The 24,348-nt window shown below is 39.1% G+C and overlaps 2 protein-coding genes and 1 long non-coding RNA gene across 3 annotated transcripts in view; 2 read left to right on the forward strand and 1 right to left on the reverse strand.

Annotated features, from left to right (window-relative positions):
- LOC136436717 (uncharacterized) lies at positions 1-4,239 on the forward strand. The gene is made up of 4 exons (XM_066430931.1): positions 1-280; positions 801-1,248; positions 2,017-2,271; positions 2,560-4,239. The coding sequence occupies exons 1-4, from the start codon at positions 146-148 to the stop codon at positions 2,574-2,576; spliced, it is 855 nt and encodes a 284-aa protein (XP_066287028.1). The 5' UTR covers positions 1-145; the 3' UTR covers positions 2,577-4,239.
- Positions 3,682-24,348, reverse strand: part of LOC136436716 (DNA (cytosine-5)-methyltransferase 1-like) — a 25,908-nt gene continuing 5,241 nt past the window's right edge. The window contains exons 10-41 of the mRNA XM_066430930.1: positions 23,920-24,026; positions 23,434-23,552; positions 23,092-23,184; positions 22,541-22,692; positions 21,808-21,891; positions 21,516-21,619; positions 21,012-21,078; positions 20,603-20,713; positions 20,308-20,405; positions 19,519-19,648; positions 19,244-19,327; positions 18,654-18,778; positions 18,254-18,359; positions 13,613-13,728; positions 13,066-13,168; positions 12,808-12,875; positions 12,488-12,562; positions 12,018-12,242; positions 11,527-11,600; positions 11,146-11,264; positions 10,832-10,903; positions 10,388-10,511; positions 9,744-9,895; positions 9,324-9,455; positions 8,841-9,043; positions 7,907-8,018; positions 7,116-7,265; positions 6,465-6,631; positions 5,987-6,129; positions 5,529-5,626; positions 4,904-5,020; positions 3,682-4,498 (exon numbers count right to left, since the gene is read on the reverse strand). Of these exons, the coding sequence (XP_066287027.1) occupies positions 4,373-4,498; positions 4,904-5,020; positions 5,529-5,626; positions 5,987-6,129; positions 6,465-6,631; positions 7,116-7,265; positions 7,907-8,018; positions 8,841-9,043; positions 9,324-9,455; positions 9,744-9,895; positions 10,388-10,511; positions 10,832-10,903; positions 11,146-11,264; positions 11,527-11,600; positions 12,018-12,242; positions 12,488-12,562; positions 12,808-12,875; positions 13,066-13,168; positions 13,613-13,728; positions 18,254-18,359; positions 18,654-18,778; positions 19,244-19,327; positions 19,519-19,648; positions 20,308-20,405; positions 20,603-20,713; positions 21,012-21,078; positions 21,516-21,619; positions 21,808-21,891; positions 22,541-22,692; positions 23,092-23,184; positions 23,434-23,552; positions 23,920-24,026 (3,756 nt within the window). The 3' untranslated portion in view covers positions 3,682-4,372. The remainder of the gene's footprint in view (positions 4,499-4,903; positions 5,021-5,528; positions 5,627-5,986; positions 6,130-6,464; positions 6,632-7,115; positions 7,266-7,906; positions 8,019-8,840; positions 9,044-9,323; positions 9,456-9,743; positions 9,896-10,387; positions 10,512-10,831; positions 10,904-11,145; positions 11,265-11,526; positions 11,601-12,017; positions 12,243-12,487; positions 12,563-12,807; positions 12,876-13,065; positions 13,169-13,612; positions 13,729-18,253; positions 18,360-18,653; positions 18,779-19,243; positions 19,328-19,518; positions 19,649-20,307; positions 20,406-20,602; positions 20,714-21,011; positions 21,079-21,515; positions 21,620-21,807; positions 21,892-22,540; positions 22,693-23,091; positions 23,185-23,433; positions 23,553-23,919; positions 24,027-24,348) is intronic.
- LOC136436718 (uncharacterized) lies at positions 14,000-17,130 on the forward strand. Its single transcript, XR_010756072.1, has 2 exons — positions 14,000-15,270; positions 15,687-17,130. It is a non-coding gene; the product is annotated as an uncharacterized lncRNA (long non-coding RNA).

Here is a 24,348-nt window from a genome sequence, read left to right on the forward strand (position 1 = left end):
TCCATTTCTTCTAGCGAAAGCATATAGAATGGTAGTCTTAGACAGTTAACCTTTACAAAGTACTTAAACCTTGCGTATATTCTACTTCATCAAGGTGACAGTTACGCTAGCTGCGCCACCGAAGGTGACACCTACACTGCCGAAAATGACAGGCACTCCAAATAAAATGACAGCTTCTCCACCCAAGGTGACAGCTACACTGCCGAGGGTGACAGCTACACTGCCGAGGGTGACATCTACTACGCCGAGGGCGATGTCGGCCACAGAGGAAAAAAAATGCGTAGGTCGTTGAACGAACACAAGTGCAACGTTTTTTATCATAACAAGTGCAATCCTGATATATTTTTTCAGGGCATAGTTAAAATCATTCAAGTATCTTGTAATTTTTTTGTTTTGGAACAGAAATATATGACTAAAACCGTATATGTACCTTCTACGGTTTCTCATATGTCATTAAATCAAATCGAAGCTGCGTCGTCTTTTGAACGAGGACACCTTGAAATGTTTAGATTATTCCACCTTGCCTTACGAATGGCCCTTGAACTGACACACATTTTGTATTCGTAATCTTCCTCTCCACTAGACAACTACGACCTCTATGTGACCAACATTGGATTTCTGTGGCCCTTGATTTCAAAATAGGAATATCTTGGAAAATATAATAAATTGAAAGACACAAAACGTAAAAGATTCGCTTTATGTACGAATTTCGATGAGCGAGAAATTGTCAAATTGTAGGTCCCAGCAAGTTCGCAGCAACGAGTGAAAAGAGGGTGTAATGTATTATCATTTGTCTTCAGATTTTCTCACGTAATGCCGAAGGTTGTGATTGGCTGGAACGATCCCCTGATTGGGCGATTGAGGCATCGGAGACTCTGTGGCCTAGAAATGCTGGTCCCGACAAAGTTCTTGACGGTGATGATCATTCTCACTGGAACCCGCGGCCGGACGGCCGTGGTCCGTGGTTCATCATCTTCGACTTGGCAGGGCCCTGCACCCTTTCCAAGATCAGCATTACCAATTACGGAGACACAACCCACGACATTTCAGCGTTCCAGTTCCAAACATCGGCCAGTTCTTACCCGTACAACTGGGAAAACGTGCTGGCAGTGAATGGCGTGGCAGCAACCTCTGCGCCTCAAGAGTTTGGAGGTTTCTCAGCCAAGGGTCGATTCTGGAAGTTCATTGTCACGGAGACACATGGGACTTGGCAGCCCTGGTTACGTGAAGTGAACTTCTTTGGAGCAGGTAGGTTGATAAAGTCCATTTTGTTTTGTTTTGTATGAATCATCGCACATGGACTGGAGCATATTATGTGATAGTAAGTATTGAGACGTCGTTACTTATCAATGTGACCCTGGATACGATTTCAGAGTCCTGTCGTTGTTATCTCCATGAAAGAAATGGAGATATTGTTTGGGTGTGTCTCTCTGCCGTGTCGTTTTTGTTAAAATCGAGGAGGATAACTGAGTAGAGGAATAACAGATTTCAATGAGACGATAGCTTAGTATCTTAGACACTTGCTGGTAGCTTAGACAAAGATGTACACAACAAAAAGCAGCAAATTGAGACTTAATGTGCATGACTAGTGAGGACATTTTACAATTCAAGCGTTTTGTTCAATATGACTCAAAAACATGTAACATGTAATTTATGGCAGGTAGGACATTAGCCGACACCGAATATACAAATGAATTCATAATCTGCACAATTAATGCAAAAAGTGTCATATACATATAAGTGGTGAATGATTGGACTGTCAACATGGTGGCATGTGCAAGTTAGTTAAAGGTGTACAAATCCAAGCATATTTCATGAAAATGTGGAATTCATTTGTATAATCAGAATATTTCATGGAAGTATGAAATCTGTGAACTCTTGTTTAGATAGATTTTGGATAGTGTGTTAAGTATGCTAAACATTCATGTCAGCCACATAGTGGGTATTGTAAGTTATTGAATGTTGCATGTTTCCAAGCCGGATGCTTGTAGATATTGTTTTTCTTATTTTAAATAGTTCATCTACCAGAATCATGCCAGGTGGGAGATGGGGTGTCATACCGAGGAACAGTCTCTGTGACCAAAACCGGGAAGACATGTCAACGCTGGGACACTGACACACCCCATCTGAACCGTTACCCGATTGTTAATTGGCGGTATTCCGGACTGGAGGAGAACTACTGCCGGAATCCTGGCAGACATTGGCACGAAGTTTGGTGCTACACCACGGATCCCAGCACGAGATGGGAGCCGTGTGACGTACCAGTATGTGGTAAGGTCTGAATTTGTAACTCCTGTGAGAATGCTTTTCTTTCGTCTGTATTTACTTCTACATCTGCTCATCAACATTTCAAGGTTATCTTACACATCACTCAATAATGCTCGAAGACAGATGAAACTAGCAAAACTGAGTGTCGGTGCGGACAGTTTTGTTTAATATCCCGCACAGCCATCATGCATTATTCTCATCGCAATCACTGTTCGAATCATTGCTTTTCTGACTACATTTGCACGATCCTAATTCATAGATGCAGACACTATATATTTCTTTTTCCATCAGGGATGGAACCCAAGTGAGGCAAGTTAGCCTCTACCAGGCCCCGCGGATGGCTGGGAAAATAGCAGAAATTGGCCAAATAGAGTAAATAGTATGCTAAGGGAGTCGGCTACGGAGAGAGGGTCCAATCTGCCATCGAAACCTTGGCAAATATTCTCCCTATAGCCGGCGTAGTTAGTCTGGTAGAGACTAAGGCAAGTAGCGTCAGATGGACATGGGCATCACTGTGCGTTCTGCACTGGCACGCAGGAAGTACCTGCGCTCCTATGTGGGACGACGTTGAATGCTCTGAAAAAAACGGTACATATTCCAATCTCATCCTGTCAAGAGAATGTTGACAGAAATCGATAGCTTCTGCTCATTTCTTTTTTGGTTAATACACGTTATTAGTCAACTATGTACACATGGCACATCTGCAGATCAGAATCAGTGCTTTTTGAAAGTGATAGCCACAATAAGTCTATGGTTACAAACCTTTGCCATGCACTTTTACCTGTCTATATTTTAAGGATGATTCACTTTTACTTTGCTGGTATTATTGGTATCATGGATTTACCTGTCAATGATTAACGGATCATTGGATGCAATGCAAAATGTAATATTGGTGGTGTGCAACTTTGGTAGCGAATGCATATTTGAAACAGCACATGGCTAAACCGGTGCAATGGCCTAATGGGTAGAGTGTTCGCCTTGCACACGGTAGGTAGTGTGAGTTCGATCCCCGGCCGTACCAAAGACTTTAAAATGGTATAAATTGCTTTCTCTGCTTAGCACTCAGCGTGTGACTTGAAAGACTTGCACAAAGTTGTGTGGCCCAAGGGCTGGGAATCGGAGATGGGCACGCCCATCCGCTCCACTAAGTGGCACGCGTACGGGAGGACTTTATTATTAACGTAAACTAGTGACAAGCCGTGCAAAAGTTGTTTGTGATTATTCCACAGCATTGAGGATGTATATAGCGCATATCAAATGTGCAAGTAGATGTGTGTAAGTAGAGGACTCCCTTAGCGTTCTGAGAAATGCCACTTAGCATGACTAATCATGTACATAAACATATCAGAATATAATTTTATTTTGTAAAGCTTAGTATCAATCAAAAGTAAGAAATTGTACAAACATGTGAAATTCACTGCTGTAATTCTTTATTTGTTGCTAAACATAAAGTTGCCACAAAGCTTGCACCTTACGAATGATACACACATAACAATAAGCATAAAATATTTAATCAAATTGATGAATACTCAATTTTCTCATCTTTAATAGTTGGTTATAAACATTTCTTTTGAGATTGAAATTTAAAAATTGCTCATCCTATTCACCCAACAATCTTTCCAGATTCTAATCTGTTAGTTTGTTAAATTTTCAGACGACTGCTACTTTTGGAGGAATGTTTCTACTTGTAATAAAAATGTACATTGTGTGCAATGCTACACTACACTTTGCCTTTACATCGAATGCTACGAAAAACACTTAAATGTGATGGAATAGATGTGATCAGAGGCTCATGTCCCTTTTGTGAAAATTGTGTTGATGAAATATTCTTGACAACATCCTAAAATCCATTTATCATCAATGAATCGACTACAGTCAAAAAACTTTATTAAAACACATTAAAATAGCCTAAATTTATCGTCATCAATTCTAGCCATCATTGTAAGTACACAATTAATTCAGAAAACTCTTTGTCTTACAAAAGAATTCATTAAAATGCTACGACTGATAAATGAATACAAGCCTTTGGTCCAAGTAGTACATTAAAGATATGGCTCTAAGTGATGCATAAATGGTTCTCATCTTTCATCCATTTCAGTTCTCATCAAGCTTCCATTGGAGCAGGTATTGTTTCTTCCACCTGTGTTTCCTCCTTAGTCTTGGCTTCCAAACACTTCTTAATCTCCCTGCCAATGGCAGCTGCCATGGGGGGCGGCACAGCATTGCCAACCTGAAAGAAAATGAGTCAGAATCTGAGAAAACATAAATGGGATCTACTACAGCGTCTTAGTGGTATCGAATGGTGAAGTACATGTAGCTAGGCCAGTGAACATCACATCAAGACGTCACAAGTTTGATTCCTGGCTAGACATTGTGTTCTTGGGAAGGGCACTTTACAAGACTTTCCTCATTCTACCCAGGGGTAAAAATGGGTACCTGACTTCAGTAGGGGACGTAAAAGGCATTGGAAGGAGAGGGACACAGTGGATTAAAAACCCACTGCCCCTATGGCCTCAAAAAGGCTATGGGGCCTTTATCTTTTTAGTGTCTTCGTAAAGACATGCTGCATTCTAAAAATTTCATCAAAAACAGTGGACTAGTCAATGGCCAATTTGCATGAAAGAGAAGCACCAACCTGTCGGTGTTTGTCCAGGATGCTACCATAGAAACGGTAGGTGTCGGGGAAGCCCTGAGACCGGGCGCACTCTCGTACGCTCACCACGCGGTGCTGCTCTGGGTGGAGCACACGACCCTGGAGAGTTGACATCAGCAGAGGGTCAACTTACGCACCATATATGCATGTACCGTCTTTCAACTTTCACTAATGAAGCTGCATTTCCAAAGGTATCCCCAAAGTGTAAAACTACCCTACTTGAAATATCTACATGGAAGTTCATCAGTGTTGGTAAATGACATTATGAACAAGTCTAAACTGTATATAACCAACACTAGAAGAAATTGGGAAATTTTCGGTTGACTACATCAGCCTTGTTCACAGAATGGACTAGTCTACTGCAACTTCCAGGACCTGTTTCTGCAATCACGTGTCTCCAGTGTCAAATCCCGGAAGTTGCAGTACATGTGTAGATGGGCCCATTCCGTCATCCGTTCGTTAGTCGCAATTTCTCCCAGTGTTGGTTGTATAAAGTTTAGACTTTACAAGACTTCATGTCCTGAAATAATCTACATCATCAACACAAGTTATAAGCTGTTGTGATGTAAATAAAGATCAAACCCTCTCTCTCCATGAGCTCCCTCACCTGCTTGCCCATTGGTTCAGGGTTGGTGACCGTGGTGCTGAAGAAGCCGTCCCACTCCAGCCTGCCGTACAGTCCTGCCCAGTGGTTGTGACGATTCCCTAAAAAACAGATATAAAACATCATTGTGCTACTTTAAAGCATGTTCACATTCATCATACAATTCTTTTGTTGTTCAGCAAGGCTACGAAAAAAACAACTGTTGACAGGAATCTAGAACAAAATTTTCTGTCACAAGACAGCTGAATTTTGTAGGCCACTTCCAGAATTGTCTTGAGAATTCCTTTAGTAGCTGTAAATGTGCCATACAGCAAATTTGACAGGGCCCTGCTGGTGTACATCTGGCACAAACGCACAGAGGCCAAATGTGCCAGAAGGAACTACTGCTTTCAAACAACTTTTCATAAGCCATTGGCCAGTTTTACTTTTCACTGAAGTTTGAGCTTATTCTGCATTATCACCTGTGTGAGGTAGGCACCAGGGGATGAGGGTGTTAAACTGTCTGTCGGCCTGGTCACACGGTATGCCCTCGGCGCAGGAGCACACGCCTCGAAGTGCTCCCGTGGAACTGGTGCCGTTTTTCTTGTCCTCATGGGTGTACTGCCTGGATGGGAACAGAACAAAGAACAAGTGGTCAAACCTTGTGGTCAAATCTTGTGGCCATAAAATAATGCAAAAAAAAGAAAACAACAAAAGAAATCGGTTTCTGTTCTAGTCCTATCATATAGAAATGTGGTAATTGATAACAAAGCAAACTGGCAAATTTAGTACACAAAATTATTACTATTACACAGTTATTGTTGGGTTGACAAAGAGGAAAGAATGCTTCAGAAGATAGAAAAAACAGTTAAAGAACAAAAATTTCTTTCAAATGATATGAACATAATAAGAATACAATAGAAATAGACTAGCTATTATTGAGGGAGGGGGGACACTTACAATAGTTTAGAGGAGGATCCGTCGGACAGCCTGACCACAATGTTGGGGAGGTCTCTCCAGTCAGAGCCCGGGGCCAGCGGGACGTGGCGCATACGTGCCTCCACCAGCGCGTTCATGTCCTTACAAATGTGGTCACGCAGGATCGGCTGGTACTGGTTCCCCCGAATCTGCAGGTTTCAATAACAAAACAACTGTTAACCAGGTTTGTTCATTCGTTCAGACCCTTGGTGGCACATGGGGCAGCAAGTTTCCTTACTGTTTCAGTAGCAAAGTACCTTTTACAGGGAGGGGTTGCTAGCCCTTCCTCTTTTATTCAGAGGCTTGAGGCACCTCCTCAAACATGAGATCCCACTTAATGTCCCTTCCGAATTTCAAAATGATGAGTGAGGCCCCAACCGAGATGTCCTGACTCAGCAACTAATTGGAGCCTGGAGGTCAATTGTAAGGCTGCTACCAGTTGAGTTACAGGGACATCCCTAACCAGGTGTTGGCAACAATTATTCTGGATGTACTTTGATTCTACATGGAGCAATAAAACAGTGTACCTACACGTTCCCAAAAATAATACAGCTTTTTTTCATTCAAATCTTCAATTCAGAACAGTTTGTTTCATAGCATGTCTGAAATCTGAATAAAAAATTTGAAACTTACAATCTTCTGGAAGTAGGACCTTGGTTCCCCATCATAGGAGATCTCGATGGCCGAGTGGCCGTTTCGGATAGAAGGTAGGTCGGACATGGTGTCACGAATGGTGATGGTGCGGAACGGAGCCGACTGCCTCCACTGGGTGTTTGAGTTGTACTGGGTGAGAAAAAAGCCACAGAAACAGTTATTCAACAATCCTGAAATTTTAGAGAGCAAGTGCATTGTATTGTTGAGGTAGAAAAATAAATATTTTGCACTGAAAGAAAACATGGCAAACCCATGGTAAGGCTGGTCTTCTGTCTTCTTTGAGGAACAGACACTTAACCTAGAAATTTTAATTGCACAACATAAATTGGAGTAGCATGACAACTGACCTAATCACTACCCTTACTGCCTCTATCCCGAGCTTCAACTTCAATTCCTATAAGTAACTTCAAAGATTTATACATGACGTGTGTATACAAATAATACAACAAACGTTTAACTACTTTGCATTTAAATGTCAAGAATATACTGCATATCTTTAGGTACATAACAGTACACAAATGTCTACGTGCATCTACAGTCAAAAATTAGGTGCACAGCTTCAATTTTGGGCACACAAAGTATTTGAAGACTTGCACAAGTTTTACGACAAGCCGGCACAATGCTGGCCTTTTGCGGCAACATGAGTCGGCAAGTTTCTGAGTTCCATGGAGCCTTGGAGGAGGTGATTTTTTATTTTTTGGAGAACAGGTGAAAATCAATGTCATCCATAAGATGAACTCAGTCTGGCCTAACTAGGAAAGTGTCCCCACCTTCTTCTCGTCCACCATGACACTGAGCTGACAGGCCCGGGGGGAGAAGACGTGCTGGGGTTCTGGGTACATGGGGAGCTTCTCTCCGGGGGCTGCTGCCAAGATGATTGCCCTAAACAGGGAAGGAAACAGCAACATTTCCCATCAAAGCCTCACAGAAATACATGTAACATGGTTAATTCTCTGTAACCTGTTAACAATCTTCCAACAAACTGTTGAAATGATAGCCTGTCAGCACTGCCTTAAGAAAAGCAGTTTCTACACAATCAAGCAAAGCCATGTACTTCCAACAGTGTTCCGGTTTCATCTATAAAATGACTTCATGAATTCTAAGGAACCTCATTGCAGTCTCATCAATCTGAGAAGTTCATCCAATAACGATTTTGTCTTTAAGATAACAGAGACTCTCCAAACAAGAAGTTGAATCAATCTCATTCTCTCCATTGATTTCCTCAGGAGGGACATGGGACTCCTGTAGTGTAGCCGAGTTAGAAATGCTAATGGTGGACAGGAACGAGTGACAAAGTGATCCCAAGTTGGCATCCGATGATGTCCTTGATCCAATCAATCTCTGGTATTTTTATATCTATCGCCTGAAAGGAAAGGGCCTGTTCACATTTTTGCGTATGTTCAAGTCCGCATAAGTTGCGTATTACCATTTTTGTATTTTAGGTAAAGTTTGCAATGAAGAGGTTGTTTTCTACATTGACCCATCGTTCTGCAGCCATGTTATCGAACCCAAAAAAGGGAGTTATTCAGCCGCAAACTTTACCTAAATTTAAAAAAAATGTCAAAACCAACTTGAATATATATGCACAAGTGTGAGGGAGCTTAGTACTCTGTATCATAAAATGGTACCCCGTTCATCAATCAGCGATTCATATCACAACAGACCCAGAGCTACATTTGTACAACAGACCCAGAGTTGGCGTACCTGCGTCGTGTCTGAGCTACACCGTAGTTCCCGGCCTGCAGGACCCCGAAGGTGCACTGGTACCCCATGCGGATCAGGCAGCGCAGCGTCAGCTTCAGCACCATGGAGCTCTTGAAGGACACGAAGTTACGCACGTTCTCCAGGAGGAAGAACTTCGGTCGGTAGAAGTCGCAGTAGCTCAGGAAGGAAACCACCAGCGAATTCTGGGTAATGTAAGGAGTAAAAGTTAAATGATTCAAAAAAATCTGAAGTGTACGCCAAGAAGTATGCATGATAAATGGTAGCCAGTCATAATTGAAAGATAGTGGATAAAACCTGGAACATTTGACAAAAGCTATCCAGTTGCTAGAGTGACTATTTTCTTGTGCATGCATGTGCAGTAGGTCAAAAGTTTAATGGACAATTACAGAAACAAGAGGTTAATACACTTCTTTCTTGAGCATTTTGACAAATAAATGACAAGTGTTCACATTCACTACTGACCTTGAACTGAGAGTACTGCCTGGAGTTGAACCTGTTCATCCCGCTGAAGCCTTGGCATGGCGGCCCCCCACACAGCAGCTCCACATCCCCCTTCTGGGGCAGCCTCTGACCTGTGGAGTTAGTGGTCGCACCCTGTTGAGAAATGAAAAAAAAAAGAAATTTGAAACTTGAATGGAAATGGATTAAAATCATTACTGTATGTACTATTAGTTTGCCACCTGTTCAAATAAATAATAAGTAAAAATGTTTAAGATAACCATCCTCATTTGCCAAGAAAAGATGGCAGGAAAAACTCCTCACAGCCTGAAAAGCCAATATGTTTTGTCAATCTAAACCTACTTAGTTTGATTAGCTGTTTCTTACTAAAGCACAACTAATATACAAACCCTACAGCATAGCTACAGTCCTGATTGTACCCACCTCCATGACCAGCTGCAGTAGGACGTTACAGTCATCTGTGAAGACGGTACAGTCGGGGTTATTTAGCCTGTAGGCCTGGGCAGCAGGCTCCATCACCTCCACAGCCCACTTGCTGTCCGCTATGCCCGCCTGGTGGAAGCCTTCAGACAGGCCTGCACATGGGGGAAGAGGCTAGTAAGTAAATATGGTACTAATTCAACAATGGACAAGTGCAATGGCCAAGTGAGTAGAGTGTTCACCTTGCATTGGATAGATTGTGAGTTCGATCGCTGGCCGAGTAATACCAAAGACTTTAAAAATTGTATATACTGCATTCTCTGCTTTGCACTCAGGATTTGGGAAGAGTATACCAGTGGGCTAGCCCCTTACTGCAGTGACTGCACAAAATTGTTGGGGCCAGGCCCAATGGCTGTTGCAATGGCGCAGCCCTATGCACCATCTGGCCCGGGAAGGATTTTAAGTAACTTAATTGTAGCAATAGCTTTTAGAAGTTATGAACTTGTGTATATACTTAATGCTTCAACCATGAATCATATGTACAGCCCATGTCTTTCTATTAAACATTCAAGAGATGTAGATTTCATAATGTGGAACACTAATCCTTACCTTCTTTTTGTTTATTTACATCTATAAACAACACTTACCACCACAACCAGCGAACACATCCAACATGCGCAGCTTGGTGAATGCAGGAGTCGGTGGTTTTTCTTCCTTTATCTCCGCCTCACTTGACTTCCCCTTCCCTTTACCTTTGCCCTTTCCTTTACCCTAGGGAGAGAAGAAAAGAAACATCATATATCAATACTAGTAAATTATAGACTATCAATATTGGGTTGGGCAAAGCACTGCATATTTGTGCTATCTGCTTAATATCTACATTGATGTGTTTTAATCAGTTTTGGACCAGTTTTCAACAAACCATATAATTATCAAAGTATAATAAAAAAATTGAAATTACAAGCCACCAGTGAACATGAATTACATTACATTTATGTATCACAGACTTCAACTTCAAGCAAGTATTAACAAGTAATGGGCTAACAATATCTTGTAAGAAGCATTTTGAACTTCACAATCTTTCTAGGTACCTTGGCCTTCTTCCCACCACCCCTGGCCTTGTTGGGCGGTTCTTCAAACTGCTTGCTTTCAGTGTTGTATGCCTGTGATGTACATTTCAGGACAAATAAAAGAGTAAATCAGCAAGTTGAAAATTCTCTTAATCTGACATTCTTGACAACTTGGCCTGCCTAAGGAGTACTGGTGCCACTTTTCTGGCAAAACTTATGACAATGTCATCTAAAGCAGCCATTTGCAAGTATTCACAAACACAAAAGCTTAACTCAAACTGCAGTTCTTTGCAATCTCTCTAGGGGGCACAGGTACAATGCAATGAATACCTTACCTCATTGAAGTAAAACCTGTGCAGGCCTTTGCTGGACCAGTCTTCCACACTGGTGTCCAGGTCCTCCCCATACACAACCTGACACTTCCCTTGAACTGACATGAAGTCCACCACTGCCTCTGGTTATGTGGAGATGACATTCAATCAGATCAATACCACTGTAACAATTCCTCAACATACTTCACACCATTGTAAAGCAGAAAACCAGTGTCCCATACGAATTGAATTCCTCAAATGTGCAATACGCGTGTCACAAAATCACAAACACATTTGCCGATGTCAGGTCTAGAGTTTTATTTTTAAAAAAGTCTCTCCAACTAATGTATTTTTTACTGCCTTTAAAAATTAAACATACAATTATAGACTAAAGTTATTTTGTACCTTCGTCACTCCAGTACAGCATATTTAGGTCAGTGTGGTGGCTGCCTGCTTTCCCTTTGTGAGTATTCTCTGGCCTAAAATACATACATGTAGGTTTACATCAAAACAAGATAGTGAAAATAACATGCTTTACAGTAACAAATTGCTGCAATGTCACAAACTACAGTTTCAAGAACACCATGGACAATATCAATGATAAAAAAAATCTGCACCACTTCCATGTTTATACTATATATATATATATAGTTGTCCATTTCAGACCTTTGGCTCGTCCTCAACGAAATGTGCAAAATAGCGACTTTCTGTTAAAAAAAACAGATCAGCTCATTATTCAAGCACACCTACCCTTAAGTTATTTTTTAGGAAAATGCCTTTTATGCCTGCACTGTCATTAAAAATGACATTTAAGATGACATGAAATTATACATGAACCGTAAATAAACATTCTGAAAGTTGAATATTGTAAAATAGCATGACTGGACAGTACTGACCTGTAGAACTTGGAGACCCTGAGTCGGACGTCGTGGGTATTGATGATCCCGCTGACCGTACGTTTACAGTAGATGCTGATGATGCGACCAATGCGGAACGGTTCTGGGCACTCCTCGTTGCTTCCCTTCACGTAATCGCCTCTCTTGCGGTAGTACTCGGGATACAGGTCTTCGTCATAGTTGTCTTTCTTGCATACCTTCTTTGTTGAGTTCTTTACTTTCACACTACAGGTGCACACAAACATCAACAAAAAAGAAATGCTTCTGTGTGCACAATATTCTTAAAGTTCAGTTTAGAAAAAAATGCAGTTTAGAGGTTCTGCATATTCCTGTGTTCTTCAACATCTAGAAGATCTGGAAATTTCACAAAGCCTCAAATGATTCATATAATTTACCAGTTATCAATGCTTAAACTCCGGTTAGAAGACATCAACATATGAAGAAAAATATAAAAAGAAACACAAGCTTACCTGAAAGAGAACGAGTCAGGCAGCAGAAACACATCATCACCAATCTTGTATTCCAATCCACCCTTCTGGCATAAACTGTTGGAGGAAATGATGAAAATGATAAATGATAAAACAACAGTTTCAGAAGGCATTCTCTTTAAGGATATAGTATTTAGATATTGTCACACTTTTGTGGAAAACACATTAAGCCAGCTTTAGTATACATCTGATGCAGACAAGAATCAGAACAATATCAAATCAATTATATTGTCAAAAAAATAGGTTAATAATATACTAATGAACATTACTGATGTATGTTAAATACACACTGAAATTCTTACCCATAGTAGACTTTATTGTCATCTCCTGTGCCATCGTCTACCTGTTCCCTAACGATGGGAATCTCTGACTGCAAACAAGATTTTAAGAAAAATTACAGATTTGATACATTTTGTGTAGAAACTTTAAATCCCAGCAACTTACAAACTGCTGAAACCCAACAACTTAAAAGGCTCCAAGACTTTTTTAATTTCCTGATTTGAAACAGTTATCAAAAATTAAAACAATATCATTTAAGACACAATGGTCCAAGGGTGTACCTTTCTGCTGTGGTCAAGCCTGAGACAGAGTGGACAGAACTTGTGTCCACTTCCCTCCTCTAGAACCGGTGGGTCCTCGAACCTGGCATGGTCTGGATCATACCTATAAATCACAAAGATGTTCAACTGCTCAAATCTCAATGTGCAACATAAGCCTGCGACAGCATATTTATGACATGGTACAGTTTCAGCTTGAGACATAAGTTACTGTGTTAAAAAAAAAAGTCCTCCCACGCCACTTAGTGGAACATATGGTGGCGCCCATCTCCGATTCTCAGCCCTTGGGCCACACAGCTTTGTGCAAGTCTCTACAGCAGGGGGCTAGTCCGCTGGTAGTGATGTTTGTTTAACTTCCATACTCTTTCCCAAATGCTGAGTGCTAAGCAGAGAAAGCAGTATGTACCATTTTTAAAGTCTTTGGTATGACCCGGCCGGGGTTCGAACTCACGACCTACCGTGTGCAAGGCGAACACTCTACCCACTCGGCCATTGCACCGGTTTCTGTGTAGTAAAGATTATACAGGATGGAGTCTAGAAGACAACCCACCATTTGTGACAGAAGAAAGTCCTGCCGTCGTCCTCCTTGATGGGATAGTCAAGGTCAGGGTCCTCCATTCCTCCCTGACTGAAGAACGAGTCCTTATCAAACGTCTTAAGGATCACCTAGAAGGAAACAGAGAGCTTATCAACACTTGGGTTGTGTATCTAAAACACATTCAGGTACAGGTTTTGACCTGTATTTACATTGTTTAGTCTGAAAATACAAATTGTACAAACCCATGTAGGAAGGGTGTTGTTGTCGTTTGCATTCTTCAGTCAGTCAGACAAAGTAGAAATGTAGGCCCACTTTACCCACAGTCATTCTGACTGACAGACAAGAATGCATGAGAGAAACAATATCCACCGATACATATTTAAATGTAGTTTGTTCAGATACACACTACCAAAAATGATTTTTCTTGTTTTTTCTAGTTTTCTTGTTTTTACTTAATTCGTGGACAAATTTTCTTGAATGAAGAACTTCCATGAAAATGATAAGAATAAATAAGAAAAGCACAAGGGACCATTCCAAGAATCTTGTCTTGTAAATTCTCACAACAAGAAACATTTTCTTATTTTTCTTAGATAAAGAAATAATTTCTAGAAAGGATTTTCTCTCATAAGAATTTTCTAGAAATTGAAGTTAAAAGTTCTTGTTTTTCTTGTATGGAGAATCTATTTCTTGCCATGTATAAGAAAATACAAGAATTTTTTTCTCCCCTATCTTCTTTTTCTGGTAGTAAGAAAAAACAAGAAGTCAAGATTATGAAAACAAGCAACAACTAGAATTTTATTCTTGAGTGTTCTTTATTTTCGTATCAAGAAACCTTGAGAAAGAAATTCTTGATTTTCTTGGGATGTTTAAGAAAATAGAAGAATTTTCTTCTTGCCTTTCTTGAGGTATCCTGCTTAGAAAAACAAGAATTTTCAAGATATTTAAGCTAGAAGACAAAGTTTGAGTCATAACTAGAATAATATTCTTGAATGTTCTTGATTTTCGTATCAAGAACCTTTGAGAAAAAAATTCTTGCTTTTCTTGGGATGTTTAAGAAAATAGAAGAATTTTCTTCTTGCCTTTCTTGGGGTATCCTGCTTAGAAAAACAAGAATTTTCAAGATATTTAAACTAGAAGACAAAGTTCGAGTCATAACTAGAATAATATTCTTGAATGTTCTTGATTTTCGTATCAAGAAACTTTGAGGAATGCATTTCTTGTTTTTCTTGATAATAATACTTTAAGAAATACAAGAAATGCTTTGAAATTCTTATTTGAACTCGTATAATATAATGGTTGTTTCCTGGCTAAGATGAGGCTATTGCAAGAAATAGAAGCCAAGTTAAATTTTCTTTAAAAATCTTGATTGTTCTAGCAAATATCTGCATAAAATTTTGACCAATGGCAACACTTGCCATGTGATCTTTTCCTAACTCCTGATTGGTGGTTTCAAATGCCACAGGCAGTTGACAGCAGGGCCAAAGCTCTGAGAAGTTCATGCCTTCAAGTGCTGTTCACTTCTAGTTCTATTTTGTATTAATTGAAGACTCAAGTCGGTTTCAAAGTCAAAACCCAGGTACAAGAGAACATATACAAGATGGGGATCATGGTCTGAGCCTGCAGCAGATGCCAAATTTTGCACGGAAACACTGGATAGCAGTATGGAAAAGGTAAGTGCCCCCCTCCCCACCCGACTGTATGAAAATCAGCTCAACTTTATTTATCATATGAAAAAAAAAAAAGTCAAAGGGCCCCTGGATGGTTTAATCGTCAAAAGCATCAAGCATTAGAGATAATGATAAGTATAGCCTCTTTGGGTCCAACTCAAAACATCTTTTTAAATTAATAGATTTTAATCAAAAAGCGATCCGCACACATTGGAAGATTACATTCCACCTCTGAGGGGTGGACTATTTTAAACGTATTGTTTCTGGAAAACATATGGATAGGTTAAAGAATGATAAAACATATGATGTGTTTTGTGAAGAAATCAATTCAATTGGAACTTTCACATCTAGAAGCTGGAAGTTAGTTAGCTCAACTCAGAAAGTAAAAATGAATAACATAGTCTTCATTTTTCCCCCAGATGTTGGAAGATGCCAATGGGAATGCCAATGTCAACAGAAATGGGTTTGAAGGGTTTGGTTTCCATAGTCGAAGATGATCATCTGTTAACACTGCCAAGTCAGATGAGGCTGCTCTACACCACCTTCCAAGACGATAAAGAATTATATATTATGAAATATATCATATGTAATAAATCATATAGCATGTTAATTACATAGCAGTTTGTAATCTTTATGTCCTTTCAGTTTCAGTAGGCTTTGTATCAAAATTAGTTTTGGTATTTGTACAACAATATTGTATATAATGTATATTATTATTATACCTATTATTTTTGAAATAATACACTGTAAAGCTTTGCCAATGTCATTTTTTTATACCAGACTCCACAATTTACAGAAATATTAAGCCATCAACATGTCATTTTAACTGTAACTCTTGGAGTGAGATTCTTATTGTAAGAACATCAGTCTTAAGAGTAAGAAAACATTTCTAGGTAGCAAGAATTGTGTTCTTGAAGTAAGAAAAGCATTCTTGTTGTAAGAAGATTAATATTTAGAAAGTAAGCAAACATTTCTTGACAGCAAGAAGTGTGCTCTTGGTGGAAGAAAAGTATTCTTGGGGTAAGAATATTAATCTTAGAAGTAAGAAAAAATTCTTGGCAGCAAGAATTGTGCTCTTGATATAAGAAAAGTATTCCTGTTGTAAGAAGATTAATCTTCAAAGTAAGCAAACATTTATTGACAGCAAGAATTGTGCTCTGGATGTAAGAAAAGTATTCTTGGTGTAAGAATATTAATCTTAGAAGTAAGAAAAAAATTCTTGGCACCAAGAATTGTGCTCTTGATACAAGAAAAGTATTCTTGTTGTAAGAAGATTAATCTTAGAAGTAAGCAAACATTTCTTGGCAGCAAGAATTGTGCTCTTGATGTAAGAAAAATATTCTTGGTGTAAGAATATTAATCTTTGAAGTAAGCAAACATTTCTTGGTAGCAAGAATTGTGCTCTTGATGTAAGAAGATTAATCTTAGAAGTAAGAAAACATTTCTTGGTAGCAAGAATTCTGCTCTTGATGTAAGAAAAATATTCTTGGTGTAAGAATATTAATCTTTGAAGTAAGAATACATTTCTTGGTAGCAAGAATTCTGCTCTTGATGTAAGAAAAGCATTCTTGTTGTAAGAAGATCAATTATAGAAGTAAGAAAACATTTCTTGGTAGCAAGAATTCTGCTCTTGATATAAGAAAAGTATCATTGGTGTAAGAATATTAATCTTAGAAGTAAGCAAACATTTCTTGGTAGCAAGAATTGTGCTCTTGATATAAGAAAAAATATTCTTGGTGTAAGAATATTAATCTTAGAAGTAAGCAAACATTTCTTGGTAGCAAGAATTGTGCTCTTGATGTAAGAAGATTAATCTTAGAAGTAAGAAAACATTTCTTGGCAATAAACAATCTTTGCTCTTGATGCAAGAAAAGTATGCTTATTGTAAGAAGATCAATCTTAGAAGTAAGAAAGTATTTTCTAGGCAGCAAGAATTATGTTCTTGAGGTGAGAAAAATATTCTTTGTATAAGAAGATCAGCTCTAGAGGTAAGAAAGTATTTCTAGGCGATAACAATTTTTGCCCCTGAAGCGAGAAAAGGATTCTTGATGTAAGAAGATAAATCTTGATGTAAGAAAACATTTCTCAGCGATAAGCATGTTTGGTCTTGAAGTGAGGAAAATATTCTTAGTGTAAGAACCTAAATCTTGAAAATAAGAAAGCAGTTCTAGGTTTTAAGATTGCAGGTCTTAAGTAGAGAAATGCATTCTTGTTATAAGAAAAAAAAATTTGAAAAGAAGAAAGGATTTCTTGGCTGTAAGAATTTTGGTCTTGAAGTAAGAAAAGACGTGTTGGTATAAGAACCTAAATCTTAGAAATAAGAAAGTAGTTCTTGCTATCAAGAATTTTGGTCTTAAGAAGAGAAATGCATTCTTTTTGTAAGAACATAAAAGCTAGCAGTAAGAAACCATTTCTAGGCAGTAAAGTTTTGGTCAAGAATACCAGCCTTTAAGTGAGAAATTAATTCTTAGTATAAGAACCTCAGATCCATGTGTCTGAATCAAGAATATACATAGAAAAAAAATCTTACTGCAAGAATTACTTTCCGGCAGTAACCAAGGTCATTTTTATAAGAAAGATTTTCTTACTACAAGAAAAAGCTCAGTAAGTAAAAAATTGCTTAATTCGTGGACAAAACCTTTTTCTTGAATACAGAAAAATTTGCTTGCATGAAGTAATATTTTTCTGTATGTAAGAAAAAACTAGAATACAAGAAATTGCATTTTTGGTAGTGCAGGTACAGTGGACGCTCAGGTCCAGACCTAAACCTAACTATACCAGACCTATACCTACATGTAAATTACTTTAAAGGTACAGCTCTTGTTCACAGCACTAATTAACACTGGCCTTGCAAAAAAAACAACATCCTCATCTAAGAAATGTACAGAAGGCCCTGGATGGACAACATTCCTGTACTTAGTACAAATGTCCTGATAGGAACGATAACATATCACTCCACAGAAGGAATGGGTGGATGGAAACTGACCTTGCATTTGAACTTGACAAACTGTATGAGGATGTCTTCACACTCGTCCACCAGGAACACCTCCAGTGGGTCGGACGTCTCGCCCAGTACTGTGTCTGAACCTCGGCTGATGGAGAAAGGACCAGACATCAGTGCTAGGCTACATTTCTCCTCTAAAAGTAAAACTATAGGCTTCTCAAACAACAGACTGGTTATGATACTGTATCGTAGTTCCCCTATTTCAACAGGAGCACAAAAACGTTCAACCAAAACCCACCATTCCAGATGCGATAAACACTTCTACCACAGTGTTGTCTTCTCCCCAATTATTTCATTAACACGGAAATCTCCACTCCTATACCATACATGTATCTTCTCAAACTATCCAGTCCTGTGTAACAGTACTGTTAGGAGTTCTCACCAGAACCATCCCACGTGGCACATCATGTCCCCCCCGCTGTCCTCCCACATGTACATGACCCTGGCGATGAACAGAGGTTTGGTGGGGTCCTCAGATGTCACTGTCACACAGTCTCCTGTCTCGATCTGCAACATAGCACATCAGAACTTCATGGTTATGATTCCTGTATTGAAAGAACTCTTTGAAGAATTATCTGAAATTTGAAAAGTATATTTTCTATTCTTCAACATGTAAAAGATATAACCTACATTAACATTAATCCGCCAGGTTATTACATAAATCTGCCACAAAAACAGTGGGTTTGAGAGATCTCTAGTGCAGCACCCCCCAGGTATGCACACTTCAGATATACAGGAGTGCATTGTACTGGGGGACATTGGGTTGGAGATCTGTTTGGACATATCATTTCAGGGTGGCGGAATTATATTAGTAGATGTTAGATATATGCAAAGGGTAGGTGTAATAGGGTCAATTAATTTCTAGTATACCCAGTCATAGCATGCCGGCAAAGCCATGCCAGTGTGTTACACTAAAGGCACTTACATGTACAATATACAATCATGGTCAAAATGGGAATGATTTTTCTTCACCTTTTCTTCTTCCAGCATGACAGCAGAGTAAAACGTTTTCTTCCCCTCCTCCTTGAGTGGTTTTCCATCCCAGCTTATTTTCACCTACAATGAAAAAAACAAGTTTCAGAATACATCATTTAGCCACGTAACTACATTGTATTACAAAGTACTAGTTATGGAATTCCTAAAATTTAAAAAAACTAGATGCAGCTGTTGACATTCAAGTGCTTGGCAAAAAAGGTTGTAAATCAACAGATTTTATCAGTTTGTAAGAAAAACTGTTGGAGACTCACCTTGCTGTTGACCTTCTTCCTGGGAGAGAAGTGCGTCCTCTTGTGTCCGACGGTGGCATTGAACTCCTTGTCAAGGTCGTCCTCAATGTCATCATCATCCTCGGCATCCTGCACTGCCATATTTGGGCACCTGTTACAGTACAGAGAAACACAACAACAGCCAGGAGTTACAGCCATGCACTTCACAGTGAAGATAAATGGTTTATCCTATGCGAAAATACCAAATTTTGCGCATCATTTTTGACATGAAAGTTATGATTTTTTCTTACAATTTACCCAAATTAGAGAGGTTGAAGAAACAAAACTAAGTTGGTCTTGTAGCGGAAGGGATATGCTTTCACCCCATACACAGTTGATTTACTTCGGAATAATTCCCTGGAAGAGACAGTACCTAGACTTGAGGGTGCGCAGCCTCCAATTGAAACCCCAAATAAATTGGGGTGTGCTCCCTTAACTTTCTCCCTGCTGAACTAGCCATTGGGAATCAAAAGGTGTGAACCTAAACTGTCATATCCCCCCCTCTCTGTTCATGGCTAGTGTGGAGTTAAAACTTCATGAAGGTTGAGTCACAAGAACGTGATTTTCAGAAGACTTCCCAACCTGAATTCGAAGAAGCTACTGTAAATGCGTTTAAGTTTGTGGTGGTTTAATGTTCGTGGTTTTTACAATACCTCTTCACTGCAAACTAAAAGCAACAGCAAACACTCAATTTCTTCCTACCGCAAAATGAAATCACCACAAAGCATATTCATACATGTATATGTTGTTGTGTTCCCATATGTGACTTACCTTCTGTTGACACAGGCCTGTTTGGACTTGCCGGTTCCCCCAAACTTGGTCATGTCCTTACAGGCCACACAGGTGCCACAGTCGGCCTGCTGACACAGCTGTAGCAGGTGCAACAGGTGGAGAAACATGTCAACTGTCTTCTACTGACAATCAAGAATAAAAGGGTCTCTCATTACCATGTTGAACTTCTTGTGTGCAATTACAAATGCAGAATTAACCACACTTTTATATACGCTGTTTACATAATACAAAATAAGAAATTTTTATAAATGTATGTAAATAAAGTCACACAAACCTCACAGACACCGCAGCGTCGTCTGCGCGGTCCGCCAATCTTATCGCCAGGTTGTATCTGGTCCTTAAAGAATGTGTCGAAGATGCTGCACACCAAGTTGGTTGTGGTGGCCTGGGAATATAAGGAACATCTTATGCATCATAACATTTAAACAACTCAAGTACATTTGTAATGACTGTTTCTTCTGTTTTTTTCCTTATCTCAACAGTCAACAAGAACTAGTAACTCCCCACAAACACTCTTTTCAACAGAACATTTACACTCAGTCTAGAAAATACCTTTTGTAACATCTACAAGACTACATGTATGGCATGTATAATGTGCTGAATACAGGACAGATGTACTATAGCTGCTATCAGGAAAAAAATCATAACACAACAAATAAAAACAAAATGAACAAAAAAGTCACCTTGGTTTGTCGCATGGGTTTGGCCTTGACCTTCCTGGGTTGCTTAATGCCGCCTCTTCCAGCTCGCCTTTTTAAGAGAGAAAAAACAGTACATCACATGACAACAAGCATGTACATGATGTATCATTACTGTGTCACAACAATAAACTGTTTTGATGGTAGAGTGAAAAATATCTCATTGTTTCAAGAATATATACTGCAGCTTGAAAATACATTTAATTTTTTTAACAGAACCTGTCAGATATCGATGTACACACTGGGAAAACAAAATAGCATTGATTTCTCTTCAATGGCATAGGACTTTTCCTCTATGATATCTAAATACGCGAGTCGTTCATTTAGTGGAAAAAAGATAAAGTCTTAACTGTGTCAAAAGAACAGTACAGAGTATTTGATCCAGTCCAGTACCAAAAAGGTAAGGAAGACATATTAGTGTCAGGTTCTATTCTCATTTTGCTAGAATTCTCTGAGGTCTAAGTCTGAAACACAAGTTTGGAGCCCCACCTCTTGCCCAGCGTGACTCCTGCCAGTTTGATGAGCGCCCTCATGCAGGGCGTGGTCAGGAGGGGCGCCTCGTCCGCATCTCCCGCAAGGTCAAAGTTCTCCACCTGTCAATTATTCAGAGACTTGCTTACAATCAGATACGGATAAAAATGGTGCATGACAAAATGCTTGAAACATTTTTTAAGGCCACATATATGCTTTGACTGAGTTCTAAATAGTATTAGTAGGACACCTTTATCCAAAGATTGCAGTCAATTCAAAAATCTAAATATGCAACAGTTGAATAACAGACCTGTTCCACGACGAACTGTGCATGTCTGAGCAGCGATTCCTCGCTGAAGGATGTCACCCGCAGGCTCTGTGGAGGAACTGTGGTCTACAAGAGAAAATAAAACTATCAAAAAGTTTCACACTGAATATATCATATTACAAGAGAAAGAGAGTCATAACAAGTAGGAAAGGAAAACTTCAACATCATGTCAAGAGACGAAACCATGAATGAAGTTCTTACAACAGATTTTGTGAGCACTTCAAACATTGTTGAAAGTAACAATTTCTAGCACTGCACTGCCTTCAATAATTGAGTCAAAAGAACAGAGTATTTGATCCAGTCCAGTATCACTACATGTTCACATGCAGTCAGGAGAGAAACATTAACGTACCTCATGAACATTAATAGTCTATGATCAGATCAGAGGAGGCAGCAGGAAACAAACAACGATAAAAATATAAGACATGAACCTTTGCAATCATAGCAAATTGTGTCATTTCTTCAAATACACAAGAGGCAAGACCAAGTTGAATATTTCAAAATTGTGTTGGCAACATTCAGATAGTCTTGATTACAAATCATCTGCCACTTAAACAAAAACATTCTCATGACACTATACTGTATTATCTTAAGTACAGAGAGAAATGAGAACCAAACAGATAAATCTAACATTTAGAAAATCTCTATCTTTTGTATAGACTTTCTAACATCTTCACACAGTTGTATTTTGTATTTGTGCCACAAAGAAACACACCTGGATTTTGTTTAGCAAGTCTTCATAAGCAGCTTCTTTGTTGTTGACCAGAAACTCAATAACAAGTTTGCTCATGTGGATCTTTTCCCACATGGTGTCCATGAAGGGAGCATACGCCTCGCTCGGCTGCATCACGATGTACTCAGCAAACGCTGGAGAAAACAACAAAAGCTGCATTCAATAGACTTTCACATAGCAATGTGTACCTGTACAGTATACTGGAACACCAATGTACCTGTACTGTACCTGAATAAACTTATAGTAAGTAATGTGAATACATTTAAGTTTGCGGTGACATTCTGTTAACTGTTAACTCATGTTCCTGTCACCAGTGAAGACCACAGGTTACTTTGTCATGGTACCAGACTAAGTCTGGAACTGTACCAAAACCCTTAATTGGTACATGTACACATCACAACTTTAACATAACATGCATGATTATACAAGATTGTAAACCAATGCCTTTTGAATTATTATGACAGCTTAATAGTAATTTTGATTCTTTCAAAGGTGAAAATGTCAAATGTTTGATTTAAATATGTGTTGTGTACCTGTAGTGAAACCAATAAGCGCATTCTCTCCGCCGTCGAAGCCTGCTGTCCACCACTCGTTGATTGGTCCCACGCTCTTTGCTAACACACCACCTACATTTATGGAAAATCAGAAAAAAAATCTCAACATAGAAAAAGGCAAGAAACAATGTAATCTGCATACACGATTTCAATCAAGATTACTTTGTCTGTAGCTAGTCTTGTGTGAGAAATGGACTTCCTTAATCTTTAACTACACATGGTCTTACTGGGAAGCGTGAGGACACACAAAAATAATAAAATTAATGGTAAAACAATTATCACACACTGACAGTAACTGCTTAAATGTGTTAAGAAACTGACCATCAGCACTTGGGTTCTCATCATAGATTGGTTTGACGGCTCCGCTGAAGTACAGCTCAACATTCTTCTCAATCAGCCCCGTGTCAAAGGCACACAGATGGGTGTTCTTGTCATACACACTAGAAACAACAAAAATACATTTATCATAATCTTTACCATGGTTTTCTCTTCTATTGCAACTAGATTCTGCTAGCAAAGGACCTCATGTTGTCCTCATCAATCAGTAAAAATGTTAACAACATTTTCCTTAGACATAGAAGGCAATCCCACACCAGCACTTTTTTATCTTTATACATTTGCCACATAAAGTGCATGGCAAATATAATAACTGGGACAACAGCTACACTTGATGTATGCATAAAGCTGCGAATATAAAATAAGGTCAAACATGAATATGTGTGACCTTTAAAAACTACTCAAATTTGATTTCTGGGGGGGATGTATAATACTAATAGACATGAAATGGAAATAGTAAGGTCTTGTTACCTGAAGTTGGTGATTTTGTGCTGCGGCCGATCGTCGTACGTGCCATACTCCTGGTCTTCTTCCAAAAGAGATAACCGCTCGTCTGTCAACATCTCGACTTCATCAACCTGTAAACAAGGGACTCTTTTGAGAACAGGGAATCTTCAAGGAGATAAATACTTAAAATGGGTAATGGATAAGTGTACATATTGATGTAATGACTTTAGATGTTGTAATTGTATATCATTACTCAGCTTTTGCAACTGTTAAGCAGAGCTAGTACTGTTTTTGATGTCCTACTAACAAACTTCATTGCCCTTGTTACCAGGGCTAGCAGTAACACACTGTAATATCCACTCATATGCCTCAAGTATTAAGTAATATCCACTGTCTCTTTGGTAGCTCCCAAGAAGAAAGAAGCTCCCCTAATCCCTTGCGTCGGCACGATCC

Source organism: Branchiostoma lanceolatum, chromosome 6 (genome assembly GCF_035083965.1).
Source record: "Branchiostoma lanceolatum isolate klBraLanc5 chromosome 6, klBraLanc5.hap2, whole genome shotgun sequence".
Classification (NCBI taxonomy): domain Eukaryota; kingdom Metazoa; phylum Chordata; class Leptocardii; order Amphioxiformes; family Branchiostomatidae; genus Branchiostoma; species Branchiostoma lanceolatum.

Excerpts from the sequence above, each read along its gene's own strand:
- LOC136436717 (XM_066430931.1), top strand. The coding sequence starts at position 146 with ATGACAGGCACTCCAAATAAAATGACAGCTTCTCCACCCAAGGTGACA. Across the intron at positions 281-800 it reads CCACAGAGGAAAAAAAATGC|ATTTTCTCACGTAATGCCGA; the intron begins GTAGGTCGTTGA and ends ATTTGTCTTCAG. Across the intron at positions 1,249-2,016 it reads AGTGAACTTCTTTGGAGCAG|TTCATCTACCAGAATCATGC; the intron begins GTAGGTTGATAA and ends TATTTTAAATAG.